At 36.3% G+C, this 18,007-nt stretch overlaps 2 protein-coding genes across 2 annotated transcripts in view; one reads left to right on the top strand and one right to left on the bottom strand.

The window, feature by feature from the left end:
* Positions 1 to 18,007, top strand: part of AGBL3 (AGBL carboxypeptidase 3) — a 137,060-nt gene that overhangs the window by 94,939 nt on the left and 24,114 nt on the right. The window contains 4 exon segments of the mRNA XM_082473192.1: positions 4,208 to 4,256; positions 5,440 to 5,636; positions 10,818 to 11,025; positions 11,027 to 11,038. Of these exon segments, the coding sequence (XP_082329318.1) occupies positions 4,208 to 4,256; positions 5,440 to 5,636; positions 10,818 to 11,025; positions 11,027 to 11,038 (466 nt within the window).
* Positions 1 to 18,007, bottom strand: part of CYREN (cell cycle regulator of NHEJ) — a 78,905-nt gene that overhangs the window by 14,213 nt on the left and 46,685 nt on the right. The window contains exon 4 of the mRNA XM_082473176.1: positions 17,418 to 17,471. Within this exon, the coding sequence (XP_082329302.1) occupies positions 17,418 to 17,471 (54 nt within the window). The remainder of the gene's footprint in view (positions 1 to 17,417; positions 17,472 to 18,007) is intronic.

Genomic DNA, 18,007 nt, shown 5'->3' on the forward strand with positions numbered 1-18,007 from the left:
GTTGTAAAAATCAATTGTATTTCTATATACTAGCAATGAACACTCTGAAAATGAAATTAAGAGAACAATTCCATTTACAAAGCATCAAAAAGAATAAAATACTTAGAAATAAATTTAACAAAAACAGTTACTTGTACACTGAAAAGTACAAAACACTGTTGAAATATATTAAAGAAGATGGAAAGATTCCCCCACATTCAGGAATCAGAAGACTTGTTAAGATGGCGATACTCACCAAATTGATATACAGATTCAATGCAATCCTATCAAAATCTCTGCCGAAACAGAAATTACAAGCTAAACCTAAATGCATAGGAAATGTAAAGGACGAGAATAACCAAGACAATTTTGAAAAAGAAGAACAAAGTTCAAAGAGTCATACTTTCCAATTTCAAAACTTACCACCAAGCTGAAGTAATCATAACAGTGTGGTACTGGCATAATGGCAGATATAGAGATCAATGAAATCGAATTGAGAATACAGAAATGAACCCTTATATTTATTGTCAATTAAGTTTCAACAAAGGTGCCAAGACAATTCAATGAAGAAAAAAACAGCCTTTACAACAAATGGTACTGAGACAACTAGATATTCACATGCAAAAGAATGAAGTTGGACTCATTCCTTACACCAATTCATTAATTCAAAATGGGTGACAGACCTAAATGTAAAACCTGAAACTACTCTTAGAAGAAAAGATAGACATACAATGTAAACATAGTAAGGGGACTGCTAGCTTTAAGCTCCAGCATGTAAAGGGCTAGATTTGGAGAGTAGACCTTTGTTGGGGAGAACGTTCTGGATAGTTAGCAATGCTTACTCTTCCTCCCCCTACCAGAGCCAGCCCCTTCTAGCCTTCTTGTCTCATTGAAGGGTAGGGGGAAGAAAAGCTAAGAAATGCTTATTAAGGTCACAGCCCAGGGACACAGACCCACTAAAAGACTAAGATTTAATAAGATTATAGAATGTTCCCTTTCCCCATACCTTACCACCACACCAACATGACTCCAGTATAAGAACAATGGTTTACAGCTAAAAGAGCTGCAACCCAGACACGTATTCTGATAAGTGGTGCTTAGGGAACCCCAAAGACAACAGGATAGACAAAAACAAGGCTATTATAGGAATTCCTATAATGTATATATATACACACACACACACACACACACACACACACACATACCTAGCACATCATATTCAAACTTCAGGAAACCAAAGACAAAGACAAAAATCTTTGAATTGATCTTTCTCTGTCTGACTTATTTCACCTAGCCTAATGCTCTCAAGGTCCTGTTGTCCCAAATGGCAGGAGTTCCTTCTTTCTCATGGCTGAATAATATTCCATTGTGTGTGTGAATGTGTGCGGGTGTGTGTGTGTATATACATACACACACACACACACACACACACACACACCGTATCTTCTTTATCCATTCGACCATTGACTGACCCTTACGTTGTTTCTGTGTCTTGGCTATTGTAAATAATGCTCCAATAAACATGGACAGACACCTCTTCAAGATCTTTTTTTTTTTTCATTTCTTTGGATATATCCCCAGAAATGGAATTGCTGGATCATAGTGTAGTTCTATTTTTAATTTTTTGAGCAACCTTCATAGACACATACAATTAGTTAGGGAGATAAATAACCAAAACAGAGCATAGTGTACAATTTAGAGAAAAGAATTTGGAATTGATCGTCATGAAGGAGACTGAATCTCACAAGTCCAAATGAGAGAAGCAAGAAGTACTTCTAAATCAATTGAAAGTTTTTTCACCTCTCAAAAAGACACCAATGCTCAGTCAAAAATAATAGCTGGTGGATTCGCTTGGGCATATGACGTGAATGAACACTGATTATCAGATAATTCCCTTGACTGCTTGATGAAGCTGAGTAAAATTACATTTCCTAATTCAGAGTTTGCCACTGAAATGCCCTGTGGGTTAACCAAAGGGGAAATTTTGATGACAGATGTGTGGACTCTTACAGTGTAAAGCTCATTTTGTCAGATCTTACCAACAATAATGTTTTCTACAGTTACCACATGATACACTGAATAAAAAAGAAAAAACATTTCCTCTGGCTATTAGGTACTTTAATTTGAAAAATGGGGTTTCAAAGAATCTTGATTTCTACGAAGATTTTAATGAAACCACAGAAAACATCAAACCAAATATTGTCAATATGTTGTCCAAAGACAAACTAGACTTTGCTCATCTATCTGCATGGTTGGCTGACAATGAAAATATAAAATGTATATTTTTGCAAATTTCATTCAGTCTATCAACTTCTTACCAAAGAAAATAAAAAGATCTGATCTCCTAAATGTCTTGCACACCTTGTATTTAAAAGAGAGTGTGATTTGCTATCCTGTGATAATGAGGCTTTCATAATGAAATTTTTTGGTCACGTTTCAGTTTCCTCAAAACATGCAGAAGCACTTAATGAGATTTTCGACTTTATAGAAATGAAAGAGGGCAGTTTCCTTAGATCTGTGCCAACAAGGTGGCTATCATTGTTGCCAGCCATAGAAAACACATTAAAATGTTGGTCTGCCATTAAATCACATTTTCAACATGTGGGACAAGAAGAATGGCCTTCTCTAATTTGCAAATAGTTTGAAGATGGGAATAGAGGAAAGGGCTACAGTAAAACAATTTATATGCTCTTTTTCTAATTCTGTTTGATGACCTTTGAAGAGGTCATACGGAGCATAGAAAAGGATGAACTAACTGCACCTCAGTTGTTTGACATTATGTGTAGGTTATGACAAAAACTCATACAGTGAAAAAAAATGACATTTAGGGGGAAATAAGACTGACTCAGAAGTCAAAAATATGTCACCAGAAAGGGCAGCCAAGTTAAACAGCACTAAAAACTGTAATTTATTTGAAATCCACCTTCAGTTTAAGTTCGAATTACCTCTGTGCTTTAAAAACCTATTCCCTGAGGAAGAGAAGTTTAACTTGCAATGATACCCAGTGTGCTTCAGAGTATCTAAAAAAACAGTGGACATTTTAGACATGGCGAACACTACATGATGAATTTAAGGATGCAAAGGACCAAATGCCCAAAAGCCAGCCTACTAAATTAAGCCTGTAGATACAAAGTGGATGAAAGTTTTTGTAAAGCTGGAAACTAATTCCTTACAAGTCTAGAAACCTGCTATTACTAATAAGTAAGGTCACATTCCATGCTCAAATTCCTTTGTTGACAGGATATCTAACTTGCTGTCATTGCATTGGCCTGCCACCAGGGGTCAGTGTAATGTGGGGCTTCATAAGAGCAGAACTCAGAGGCCTTGACTTTGAATGTATTCAGTTTTACCACTACATAAAAGAAAAGAAGGATATCCTGAAGCCTGCAGGCAGTTCAGAGAAGTATTATTGGAAGAGGACACACAAAGAGCAAAAATATCCTACTTTACCATGGGACATAAAGAAACGTCAATTTTTATTAATTATAAGTAATGTCTGTTTAATTAGCCCCATTGTATTTACATTCAACTTTTTAAAGGTCTTATATTTATGTATCTTAAGAAGACATGATATGGCCTATAAAATGTAAATATCCTATAAAGAGTTAAAATCTGTATCAGAGGAAAAAACTATTTATAATGTTATATTATTCTCACACATACTATTTGTTTAATTGGTTCCACTATTAATAACTACTAATTGCCACTGTTAACTAGTCTTATTGTTTTTCTTAAATAATGGCATTTATGTAACAAAAAAGCAAATAATACAGAATAATATATAATTTTAAATAAATGCCTAATTTATATTTTATGTTAAAATAATAATCATGTGTGTATAAGTATTTATTACATATTGTACTAATTTTTTGGTCTGGTGTAGCTGTGTCTTGAGTTGGCGCTCTAAAAGTTAGTCACCCTAGTACACATGTAGATGGCCTTCATAGAGCCTGACATGCAGAATTCAGTTCTGAAATACTTGATAATTATTGGACAGGTATTTCTACTGTTTGCTCTTCTCTTGAAACAGTTTCATTTAAAAGCTTCCAGAGGAAGTATGCACTGATATATTTCATATGTCTGAATGAGATAATGTCAGATTAATTGAAGATAAACTCAAGCTAGCCATTAAATATATGAATGAGGTAATTGTGAAGAAAGTAAAAAAATTGTTTTGTTAACCTTAAAACCTAAGTTCAGAAATTTTATGGTATATTCTCTTTTTTAGCAAAAATACCTGGACAAGCCCCTTCTTGGCTTCTAAAAAGATATTTGAGGTAGGAGAACTACACTTGATTTCTTCTACCAGGTTACCTTACTCCCTTTCCTCTGTCTTGTAAGATTTTTATTTTGAATTAAAGTAACAGCTAAAAGTGACGTTTTAATAACAATTGCTAATTGTCTCCTTATAGTCTACATAGTGTCTGTGGCTAGGTCAGTTTTATACATAGGAGTGCACATATGATGCATTTTGAATGGTTCTGAGATTTCAGTATCCCTAAAGTAGCCCTAACGGATGCCTTAACATCTGCAGTTAGACATTTATTTCTAAGCAATTATCATTGCTTTATCTGAGTTTCTCTTTTTAAATAGAAATACTTCTGGCATAAGACAGTTACTTAGAATGAATACTATCATATGTTTTACTATCTATAATAGCAATTGAATCATTGGTCCCGTAGGGATTATACTAGTACCTAAAAACTGGAAAAGGAATAGAAAGGGAAGTCAGGGATAACATAGATAAACTTTGTAGTTTTGTCTAAACCGGTAATTATACCACTAGCCCCCCTGGCAAGTTTCCCTATCTCTAGGAATAATGATATGAACAACCACCTGAACAGTGGATCTGTAAGTATTTGAGAATAGACTGAATTTGCACAACAGAGGAAACATGGTATGCCTGTTCTCCCTTCCTTGGCCTCTTTTCTAAGAACTTGGTTTCTGCTTAGTAATGGGTTCTGTTGAAATATGTAGGCTCTCTTGCCCCAAAAACCTAGAAAATTAGGTTAAGAAACCATCTTTGGCCATACCTGTACTTGGATCTAGAACTGATTAATTTAAACTAAGACTTAACTTTTAAAATATATTACTTATCATATCTATGGAAAGAAATGAAATAATATATCAACATAAGAGAAGGTAATAGAAAAAGTACTGGAGTTAGAAGACATGTATTCTAGACCTGCCCCTCCTTATTAGCTATGTTATCGTGAGCAAATAGCTTAGCCTCTCTGATTCCCTAACATTCCCTTACATTCCCTCTCTGATGTAAGACGGGGATAACACTGGCCATCCTGCCTGTATCACAGGACTGGTGAGAGCCCCAAGTAAGATAATACCTGTAACAATACTTTGCATACTGTGAGATGTAAAATACAGATATAACATGGCATTACATTACTCTTGATTAGATAGTTCATTGTTGACATTGAAATCAGAGTACCCAATTTCTTTCAGCTCCCAAACTATGATTCAGAGGCTTAGCAAAGACCAACAAAGATATTTTTTAGAAACCGATGAGAGGCCAGTCCGGGAAACAGTTCAGCCCAGAATCAATGATTTGTATGGAAACTGTGTCAAAGTGACATCCTTGAAGAGTCCTGTGAGCAAACAAACTCCCATGTGGACTGAGAAGACAAGGATACCAACAGAAGGATTTTCTTTTTTGTTGTTGTTTAGGATTTTAATATTATATACAAAGGTGGCTTTCACTGTATCATCATTAATATTGACAAATTCTATGAAATTTGGATTATGGGAACTTTTTATAAACAGAGGATAGACAGCCATTTTATTCCTGACTCTGTAAAGTATTTGTCTTATTTAATTTCTATATAAGTTGAATATAGAAGAAAATTGTTTGTTTAATATAGCCTTGAAAAATCAATTTAATTTCCTTATTCCCATCACCTCCTTGTTATTGATGCCCTTTCCATATCATAGAATAAAAAAGTAATGAGCTGATACACACAACATGGATGAATCTCAAAATCACTGTGCTGAGAAAAAGAAGCCCGACACAGAAAAGTAAATACTATATGAAATCACATTTATATGAAATGCAAGCTAATCTATAGAGACAAAAAGTAGATAAAGGTTTCCTAGAGTAGGAAGGGACAGAGTAGGGAGGAAGGAAAGAATGGACTGTAAAGGAGCATCAGGAATCTTTTAGGGATGATCTTTTCTAGATCTTGTTTATGGTAATGGTCTCAAAGGTATTTACAACTGTTGAAACTCCAGGGTGTTGGGCCAGACCAACTAGCTGGATTGAATTATCATCCGCCAGATGGCAAAGACCGAGTGGAGCAGCAATTCAGTTTAGACGTGTTGCTTTTTAAATGCCTTTTAGACACTGAAGTGGAGGTACAGAATAGGCAGTTGGATATATGAGTCCAGCATTCAGGGAAGAGATCTGGGCTGAAGATACATTTGGGAAATTTCAGCCTATAGATAGTATTTTAAGGCATGAAGCTGGATGAGATTTAAGTGAGTGTAGATATAGAAGAGGGTTAAGGAGCAAGTCCTTGTGAACTCCAACACTGATGGATCAGGAAAAGATTAAGAACCCAACAAAAGAAGACTAAGAAGCCCCCTCTGGGGTAGGAGGAAAAGCAAGGGAATGTGTTGTCCTGGAAGCTAAGTGAGAAAGTGTATCAAAGAGAAGGGAATAAGCAACCAAGTCTAATGCTTCTGATTAAGTCAAGTGGATTTACTATTGGATTTTACAGCATGGAGGTTTTATGTGGGATCTTGATCAGAGAAATCTCAGTAGAATGATAGAGGTACAAGTCTAATTAAAGTGTATTTTAAAATAGGAGGAGAGAAATTGGAGACAGTATTTACAGAATTTTGCTGCAACAGGGAGATTTGTTTTTCAGTTTTCCCCACTGCTGCCACCACACTGCTTAATTTAAAATTTGTTTCTCATCTTTCCCATCTTCCCTGAGCTGAGATTCTCATGGCTTTTTTGTTATATTATCTTTTAACATGTCCTGATGAATCTTGATGACATACGAATAAAAATTCTACAATCTTCTTTTTCACTGAAGTAAGTCATTTCAGAGAGAGTTATCTTTTCTTATTTTTGGCTGTTGTCCCTTTCTTTATAATATATACATTTAGGGCTATAAATTTTCCTTCACCTCCTCTCCTGTATAATTCTCCACCTACTACAATCTAGCTTCTCACCATAACAATGAAATTATTTCCAAAGTCATCAGCTCTTATCATACCTGACTTCTCTACTGTTGGTTAATTCCAGAGACTTAAAACTCTCTCTCCCTTCATTCACTGAGCAATTCCAACAGACGTATATGTGGAACTTCTCTCTCTTTTAGTCCTGTTTCTCTGCCCATTCATGTTTGGTGTCCTACATGGGCTTCACTTCCTCTGCCTGAATTTTAAGTGGGCTCTTCCCCAGTATTCCATCCTTTGGTCTCTCCTCTTCTCACCACATACTTTATTTCTGAGCGCTCTCATCTATACCTGTAGCTTCCACAAACAAGTGCTGATCATAATCATATTTTTTTAATCATCAATATAGGCATCTCTTCTGAATTCCATACTGTGCCTACTGGAATTATCCTTCTGTTTTTCCTCACAGATACTTCTAATCCAACTTGCCCACTGCAGATCTCTTTCTCCTGCTGCATTCCGTTTCTCAGTCAATAATACTGCCGTCCTCCTGTTATCTAAATAATAGCCCAAGACATATCCTAATCTTCTACATCTCTTTGGTATCCAACAATGAGAAGCTCTATCAATCTGCCCTCAAAGATTCTCTTGACTCTGCACTTCTTCATCATACCGCTGCTCCTTTAGTTCAGACTCCCTTTCTGCCTCCCTTGAATTACTGCATTAGCCTCCTAACTTGTCTCTCTGCCTCAACTCTCGCTTTTCTTCAACCTGTCGTCCTGCTGGTTGCCAGTGTGATCTTTCAAAAATGCACATCTAATTATATCACTTCCATGTATAAAGTTTTCAATGGCCTAACAATTCCATTTTTAAAACATTAAGCATCTACCAGTCACAAATTATTCCTGTCTCAGGAAATCTCCCAAAAGTACTATTATTACAGACAAGATCTCTAGTTTTGAACAACTTATTCACACCTACCTGATTTCTAGTCATTCTAAACCGTACTTGTGATTTCCTGAATGTGCCATGTTAGTCCCACTATCTAGATTACTACCCCTTTTTTTTTTTTTTTTTTACTTAGCTGACATAGCTATGCATCAAGACTCAGATTAATTAGGAATTAGGAATATTTCCTTTTCCAGCTCTAAGTATGGCTAGAAGTCCCTCTTCAGCAGTCCTTTAGTAAGTACCTTGCCTTATCTCTATAGATATATATTCTAATTGATGCTTTACTTCTCTCTCTCTAGTCCCAACTGTTGGCATATTAAAGGCAAGGACTATATTTTTCATACCTATTTACCAAACCAAACAAAATGCCGGATACATAATAATGATTCAGTGAGTATTTGCTGAATGGCCTAGGAATGGCTTCTCAAGAGACTGTAGGTAAATTCAGTTCATTTGCCAGCACTGCCAGATATTGTAATCATACATACCCTCAATCATTGTCTTTCAAGTCTAGCTTAATTCAGTGAGTGCTTTAGTCATCTGTTTCCTTTCTTTTTATTAATGGATAATTCCTTTTTTAAAAGCATTATTGTGGATATTTCAAGCATAAACAAAAGTAGAATAGAATAATGAACCGCTGGTGCCCGTCACCCACCCTCAACAGTTATCAGCATCCTGCTATTCTTGTTTCATCTATATTCCCACTGCTTTTTTTTTTTTTTGCTAAAGTAGTTAAAGCAAAGTCAGCAAATCATATTGTTTTGCCCATAAATAGTTCAGTGTATATCTCTAACTAGATAAACAAAGCATAATGTATTTCTTGCTTTTATTCTAAGTGTATTCTACTTTTTCTTATGCTGTCTACATATCAATTTAGGCATCATAATTATAAGTAACACTGCTACATCCTTTAAAATGTCTACCTATTCTCCTTCAGGCTTTACTTAGGGTTCTTTTTTCCCCCTCTCTCTACCTCTGTATATTGAATTTTTTTAAATTGTGTTAAAATACACATGACATAAAATTTACCATCTTAACTATTTTTAAGTGTCAAGTTCAGCAGTGTTAAGTACATTCACACTGTTGTGCACACAATCTCCAGAACTATTTTTGTCTTGCAAAACTGAAACGCCATACCCATTAAACAACTGCCCATTCCTCCCTCCTCCCAGCCCCTGGCAACTATCCTACTTTGACTGACTATTCTCGGGATCCCATATAAGTGGAATCAAATATTTGGAAGACAAATACAGTATTTGTCTTTTTGTGACTAGCTTATTTCACTTAGCATAATGTCCTCAAGGTTCATCTATGTTGTAGCAGGTGTCAGAATTTCCTTCCTTTTTAAGGCTGAATGACATTCCATTGTATATATACCACATTTTGCTTATCCATTCATCCATCGATGGGCACTTGGGTTGCTTCCACCTTTTGGCTATTATGAATAACGCTACTATGAACATGGATGTACAAATAACTCTTCAAGACACTGCTATCAGTTCTTCGGGGAATATACCCAGAAGTGGAATGGCTGGATCATATGGTAATTCTATTTTCAATTTTTTAAGGAACCACCATACTGTTCTCCACATTGACTACACCATTTTACATTCCAACCAACACTGCACAAGGGTTTTAATCTCCCCAAATCCTTGCCTACACTTATTATTTTCTGTTTTTTGACAATAGCCATCCTAATGGGTATGGGGTGGAATAAACACTTTTAAAATGAACTTTATTTTTTAAAACAGTTTTCTACACATTTTAATGTTATTATACTCTTATCACAATTAACAAAATAAACAATAATTCCTTCATATCATCTAATAAAGAAGGGATTTCTAACATGCTCTTACCATAGTTTTCACTATATCTCCATCCTTCTATTTCCTCAAACAGAAGCCTTGGAGCCAGCGCTGATTTCACTCTTCTTTTCTCACCCCACATCTAATTCATTAGAAAATCCCAAAATATATTCAGGATACTTCCCTCTCCCCCCTCACTTCTCACCCTTCTGGCAACTGCCACCACCCTGGTCCAAGCTACCATCCTCTCTCCTAAATTATTTCAGTAGCCTTCTAAAAGATCTCCCTGCCTGTTTACCCTTACCCCTGTTCAATCTGTTCTCAACTCATCAACCAGCATGATCCTCTTAGAGCAAATCTCAGATGTGACACTCCTCAAAGCCTTCCAGTGGCTCCCTATTTCACACTCAGTAAAAATCAAAGTCCTTACAATGGCCTGTGAGGCCTTATGTGAACTAAGTCCAAGTTACCTATCTGAGCTCATATTACCTTATATCTTTCCCTTTGTTCATTCTGCTTTAGTCACTTGTCCCATCTTGGTGTTCCTTGAACACACTACCATGCTCCTAGCTCAGGGCCTTTGCACTTACTATTCCCCTTGCCTAGAACGCTCTTCCCTCTGATAGCTGTTTGACTCGTTCCCTAACTCCTTTGACGTGGAAGCTTCGCAGGGAGGCCTTCTCTGAACACCTTTTTAAGAACAGAAATCAGCCCCTCCCCCAAGAATTCTCTATTCCCTTTCCCAGCTTTATTTTCTCCCGTAAATTTTTTATTATCTGACATAGATATCTTATTTGTTTGTTTATTTTCTGCCTCATACTTAAAGTATAAGCTTCAGATGGATAAGAATTTTTAGATAGAATGTTTGGCAGATAATGCTCAATATGTAACTGCTTAATCAATTCAGTTTATATATCTATACATATTTTTATGGTTGCTCCCCAGATCTCCATTACAACTTAAAAAGCAATATGAAAGAATGTCCATCTTTCCAAAGCAAGAAGCCTGGAGTAAACTGGACAGATGATGAAAAAAGAATCTACAGGGATAAAAAAACAGCTGAAACTCAAGAAATATTGCAGTATTTGCTCCCCATCATGAAAAGCACTAAAAATGTGCAAACTACTCAGAGAAAACAGATACTCAATCCAAGAAATCCAACATAAGTAAGTCAATACAATTTTGTCATTCTTAGCTATTTAATACATACGCTCTTTTATAAGGAAACAAGGCTTATTAAATTCATTATCCTAAGAAACAAACATAGGCTCTTAAAAATACTGACAGCTACACCATGTTTGACAAAGGGAGAAAGGCCCAAAGCCTTAAGAAAACATTGGATATGTGAAGGAGTAGGTTTTCAGGCCTTATTTGATTGTTTGTTTACATGAAACCATTCATTAATTTGGATCTATGAATAAAGTATGCATTAATAAAGTATGACCACAGCCTGACTTGAAATTTCTTAGGGGTGTTTAAACCTTATAATCCTAGGAGGCAACCGGAATTAGAAATAATTAACCAGAGCTACTTCAGCTTATTGATATTCAGAGGAAAGCAGGAAGGATAAGACCAGATTTCTTTTCACGATTATAAAAAAGAACCATCACTAAGGCCAAAAGGAAACTCATATAAATAAAAGTAAGACAATGACAAGCTGAAAACGATAAATATAATACTAATATTATCAACAAATTTTGATAAAGTATTTCTATGTGCTACACACTATTCTGTGTTTATACACACAAACACATTTTATATTCTACACATAAGGAAATTGAGGTACAAAGAGGTTAAGCAATTTGTTCAAGGTCACACAGCCAATAGGTAGCAATTGGATTCAACCCTAACTAGACATTTTGACTGCAGAGTCCTTCATCAGTATGCTTTGACATTTCATAATATAAATGAAAAACAGAGAACCAATATACTTAATGTTCAAAGACTGCCTACAAATCAATGATAAAATTATAAATATTTTAATAGGAAAATGGGCAAAAGCTAGGAACCAGAAATTCACAAAAGAAAAAAAAAAAAAAAAGGCCAATGATCATTTTAAAATGTTCGATCTCACTTAAATCCAAGGAGTGAAAATTAAAACAATAATGAAATTCTCTTAATTTTTGTCTATCAATGGAAGAATTCATTCACTGATTGTTGGACTATAAATGGGTACAATTTCTGGAAGGCAATCCAACAATATATGAAAAATCCTTAATATCTACATTCGTTTTGACTAAGAAATTCCACTTTTAGAAACTGATCCTAAGGAAAAAAACCTAGGAAAGGGCTAGAAGATTTCTGTAGTGATGTTCATTTCAGTATTGCTTATAAGAGCCAAAGAAAAAGAAAAATGAATCTAAATGTCCAACAATAGAAGATTGCTTAAATAAATTATAGTACATCCATAAAGTGAAAGATTATGTAACTATTAAATATATCAGTGTATATTTTAACATGAAATGATGTTCACAATATATAAGTGAATAAAAGCTGCAGACCAGTTTGATTTGGTATGGTTGCATTTATAGATTATGTATATATATTTAATGTGTGCATACTGTACATACTCAAACACATATATACCTAGAAAAAACTTTGGAAGCACATATTCTCAACAGTGATTATCGTAACCATTGAAAAAGTATTGGCAGAGAATGATACTCCTCTTCCGGATTTTTTTCTAAATGTTTATTAATGCCTATTTCTTTGCTGTATAATCATCAAAGTCAATAAAAACTACAAAAATAGGCAATTGGTGGCAGTTTCTAGTTTCTAGTGGGTGGCAGTTTCATGCTGGGGAAGGCAGTGCCTGAAAGAAATTGAACCTAATAGGTCAGCTAATATGAGAGAAGCAAACAGTACAGGCAAACTAGGGATCAAGTATGATAATATCAGCAAAATCAAAAATCAGAAAATTAATAACAAAATACAATGGACCTAGGCAAAGAAACTGAGAAGTTGAGAATCTGGATATAAGCAAGGGGTCTGAGAGGTGACAATTCGGCCATCGCTTGATTTTTAGGCATTATCTTCACAAGAGATTCCTTATATACTTTGAACCTAGACATGTACTCATTGTGGTCTGGCCAGAACCTGAAGGTGTAAATAAATGGTAGTCTTTATTAATTAAGAACTCTTTGGTTACATGTAACAAAATAATTCAAGCTAACTTAATCAAAAAGCATAACATAGGGTAGGGGGGAAGAATTGTAAGAAAATATAAGGCTATTCATGGAAATAAGGGAGAGAATGAATTCAGGCAGGATTCAGGAAAGGCCTGGAACTGGGAATGGAAAGCTATCCATCTTCAGTCTCTGCTTTTCTCTCTCTGCAGAAAAGTCTTCACACCCCTGACTCACAAATTTGTACCCTACAGCAGTTTCACTTAAAACACTGACTCACTATCTGTCATTCCCAATTATAAATTATAGGAAAGATAATCTGAGTGGCAACTATTCCAGTGGGTAGAGGTCAAATAGTTGCAAACATGGCTGACTGAAGCCCTACCCTTGTGGATCTAGAGGCAGTTCCCAGGAAGGGAAAACTTTGCCTGGGCTGGACACTTTCCAGAAGTATCTAACATAGGTATAGGTGGAAATAAGAAAAATTAGGAAAGCCGAAAGCAAAACCATTCTTAACAGATGATCTCACTACATATTTAACATCATCAAAATTGATATTTTTTGCTCTTACAACTTATTTCTTTATGGCTGCCTTTTCTCTGTTTTCTATATCCTTTACCTGACTGGCTCAACACACTGACATACTATTTCATGATTACAGGGTAGAGTAAGAATAAGCAAAGAATGAAAAGATCACACCTTTGCTAAACCATTTTAGGCATAAATCCAAGTTTCAACTAAGGAAAGACTACTTAACGTATTGGAACAGCCTGCAGAATTATCATGCTTAAGGATATAAAATCTGAATATAATTATAAGAATGGAACTTAAACTGTTTTGTTCTTATGTGAAAATTAATAGGGTATATAGGTGGATTACTAATCAATAGCATATTAGCAAGATGATTTACATCTCTTAAATGTATCTCTGATCAAACATTGGTCAGAGGTCAAACATGGAGGAATAAATCTCATGTTTGGTATCCCATCTGCAAATGATGAAAATTCTTGAGAAAGATTATGCAAATCAAAATCAAATGGAAGAGATTTTTCACTTCCAGGAAGATGAAGTAAATGTATTTTCCCTATTCTTCCACTAAAAACAATTAAAGACCCTAGACATTACATATAAAACAAACATAAGATAACTTTGAAAGGTGGAGAAAAGAAGGTAGACTAGCTAGGGACCTCAAGAGCCAAAAAATGACAACACAGTGGTGAGTGGCCTGGGTTTTCTTTTTGCCTCATATATCCAAGAACTGGAGCTGAAGAAGCCACCAATATAGAAACACCAATGGACACAGACCAAGAAAAAAAGAAAAGAAGACAATAAAAGCCTGCACTATACGACCAAAAGACCTACCAGGAAAAGGATGACCTACCAAAATAGAAAACATTTAGATAAAAACTGCACTACTCCAGCCAAACACTACAGATAAACAGTGGCTCCACTCCCACCCACATAAGCAGAAGCAGAGTGAGGGGTCTAGACTTCCACTCTTATAAGATTATAATGAGGCCTCTCAACACCCCCTTGTAGGTAGTGTCAAAGAAGGGCAAGTACCAAGTCAGGACTTTCATCCCCACTGGCCTGTAAAGACCCCCTCCCCTGGGTGTCATTGGACACCATGTGGGGAGCCTAGACTTCCACACCCACTGGACAAAAATGAGGTGTCTTTCCCCCTCCCCACTATGGTGGTCTCAGAGTAGATCTAGTGGAGAGTCAGAACTTTTACCAATGCCCAGCAGTAATGAGACCACCTCTACCATAGTATCAGTGGAGGCTACATGGGGAGATGAAACTCCCACACCTGTCCAGCAGGAATGAGAAGCTCCTCCCCTCTGGTGTCAGTGGAGTCCAAGTGGGGAACCTGGGCTTCTGCTTCCATCTGTCAGTAATGAGGTCTCACCCCTGCTACAGCAGTTACAAAAAGTCAGCTAAAACAGAAGGTTTGAATAAGATCCAGAGTCTCATAACATAATATGAGAATGTCCATGTTTTAATCAGAAATAAATCATCACACCAAGAACCAGGAAGATTAAAATTGATTAGAAAAAATAATCAGTAAATGCAAACAATGAGATGACAGTGACGATAGAATTTTCTGAAAAAGATTTTTAAAACAGTCATGATAAAAAATGCTTCAACAAACACGAACACACTTAAAACAAATGAGAGGGGGCTTCCCTGGTGGTGCAGTGGTTGGGAGTCTGCCTGCCAGTGCAGGGGACACGGGTTCGAGCCCTGGTCTGGGAGGATCCCACATGCCACGGAGCAGCTGGGCCCGTGAGCCACAATTACTGAGCCTGCGCGTCTGGAGCCTGTGCTCCGCAACAAGAGAGGCCGCGATAGAGGCCCGCGCAACGCGATGAAGAGTGGTCCCCGCTTGCCACAACTAGAGAAAGCCCTCGCACAGAAACGAAGACCCAACACAGCAATCAATCAATCAATCAATAAAATAAATAAATAAATAAGAGCGTGAATTTCTTTAAAAAAAAAAAAACAAATGAAAGAAAATATGAAGCCTCAGTAGGGAAAAAAAAAAAGTGGCGGTGGGTAGACAGAGAAGGAGAGAAAGAAATAGAAGGTAATAAGAAGAACCAAAGGGAAATTTTTGAATGGAAAAACACAATAACTGAAATTAAAAGCTCAGTGGCTGAACTCTACAGCACAATTGAGGAGACAGAGGAAAGAATCTATTAACTGGAAGAGAACTACAGAAATAACCCAACCTGAACATCAGAGAGAAAACAGACTGGAAATAAAATGAACAGAGCCTCAGAGACCTGTGGGACTATAAAACAAGATCTAACATTCATATTATCAGAGTCCCAGGAAGAGAGGAGAAAACAGCAAGGCTGAGAAGGTACTCAAAGGTACTCCAAATCTGGCAAGAGACATAAACCTACAGATCAAAAAGCTGAGCAAACCACTAACAGGATAAACCCAAAGAAATCCATGCCAAGATATACCAAAAAAAAAAATTTTTTTTTTTGGCTGTGTTGGTCTTTGTTGCTGCACACGTGCTTTCTCTAGTTGCGGCGAGCGGGGGCTACTCTTTGTTGCTGTGTACGGGCTTCTCTTGTTGCAGAGCACAGGCTCTAGGCATGCAGGCTTCAGTAGTTGCAGTGCCTGGGCTCAGCAGTTGTGGCTCATGGGCTCTAGAGCGCAGGCTCGGCAGTTGTGATGCACGGGTTTAGCTGCTCCGCGGCACGTGGGATCTTCCTGGACCAGGGATTGAACCTGTGTCCCCTGAATTGGCAGGCAGATTCATACCCACTGCACCACCAGGGAAGTCCCGATACACCAAAATTTAACTTCTGAAAACTAAAGAAAAAGAAAAACTCTTGGAGCAGCCAGAGAAAAATGACACCTTATTTATAGGGGAAAACAATTTGAATTACTTTAGATTTCTCATCAAAAACTATGGAGGCTATGGAACTTCCCTGGTGGTCCAGTGGTTAAGACTCCACACTCCCAATGCAAGGGCTGGTCCAGGTTCAATCCCTGGTCAGGGAACTAGATCCCACATGCATGCCACAACTAAGAGTTCACATGCCGCTACTAAGAGTCTGCATGCTGCAATGAAGATCCTGCACATGGCAACAAAGATCCCACGTGCCACAACTAAGACCCAGCGCAGCCAAATACATAAAGAAATAAATATGAAAAAAAAATAAACTATGGAGGCTAGAAGAAGTGGCACACTGTTTGCAATTATTGAAAGAAAGGAACTGTCAACCCATAATCCTACACCCAGCAAAAATAAAGAACTCAAGAAATGCTGAGATTAAGGAAAACTAAGAGAATTTTTCACTAAAAGACCTACACTAAAAGAATGGCTAATGGAATTTTTCTCAACAGATAGAAAATAATTAAAGGAGGAACATCAGGAAATAAGTAACATACTGAACAAATGTACAGGTAAATATAATGGGATTTCCTTCTCTTCTTGAGTTTTGTAAAATATTTTGATGATTGAAGCAAAAATTATAACATTGATATGGTTCTAAATGTATATAAAGGAAATATTTAAGACAATTATAAATATTAGAAGGTAAAGGGAGATAAAGGGAGATAAGATATCTACACTCCACTCAAACTGGTAAAATTACACCATGAGATATAAGTTATTCATATGTAATGTAATATTTAGAGTAACCACTCAAAAACCTATTCAAAAAGATACACTCAAAAACACTACAGATAAATAAAAACGGAATTCCCCCAAATATTCACATTATTCACAGGAAGGCAGGAAAAAGAAAACAATGAGAAAAACCTGAGAACAAACAGAAACAAAAAACAAAACAAAAAGGCAGGCTTACGCCCTAAGATAACAATAACTACATTAAATGTAAATGGTCTAAATACAACAATTAAAAGACAGAGATTAGAAGGGTGAATTTTAAAATATTACCCAGTGATATGCAGTCCACAAGAAACTCATTTCAAATATGACAGTGTAGGCAGGCTGAGAGTATAAGGATAAAAGACAACATATCATGAAAACAATAAATGAAAACAGGAGTGACTATGTTAATATAAGACGAAGTGGGTTTCAGAGCAAAGAAAATTACCAGAGACAGAGAGGGACGTTATATAACGATAAAAAGGTCAACCAACTAAGAACACATAGTGATCTTATATGTGTATGCACAAAACTATAGAACTACAAAATATGTGAAGCAAAAATTGAAAGGAGAAATAGACAAATCCACAAATGATCAAATCACTAAATGGAAATGCAATAAGGATGTAAAAGAATTCAACACCACTGACCAACAAAATCTAATTTGCATTTATAGTGTACTCCACTCAACAATAGATGAATACACATTCTTTTCAAGTATGCATGCAGCATATATCAAGATAGACTATATCCTGGCCGTAAAACAAACCTCTACATATTTAAAAGAATTTAAATCATATAAAGCATATTCTCTTACCACAATGGCATCAAACTAGAAATCAATGCACAAAGATAACAGAAAAACTCAGGAACACTTG

This window comes from Balaenoptera physalus (genome assembly GCF_965194825.1).
Source record: "Balaenoptera physalus genome assembly, chromosome: 8".
Classification (NCBI taxonomy): Eukaryota; Metazoa; Chordata; class Mammalia; order Artiodactyla; family Balaenopteridae; genus Balaenoptera; species Balaenoptera physalus.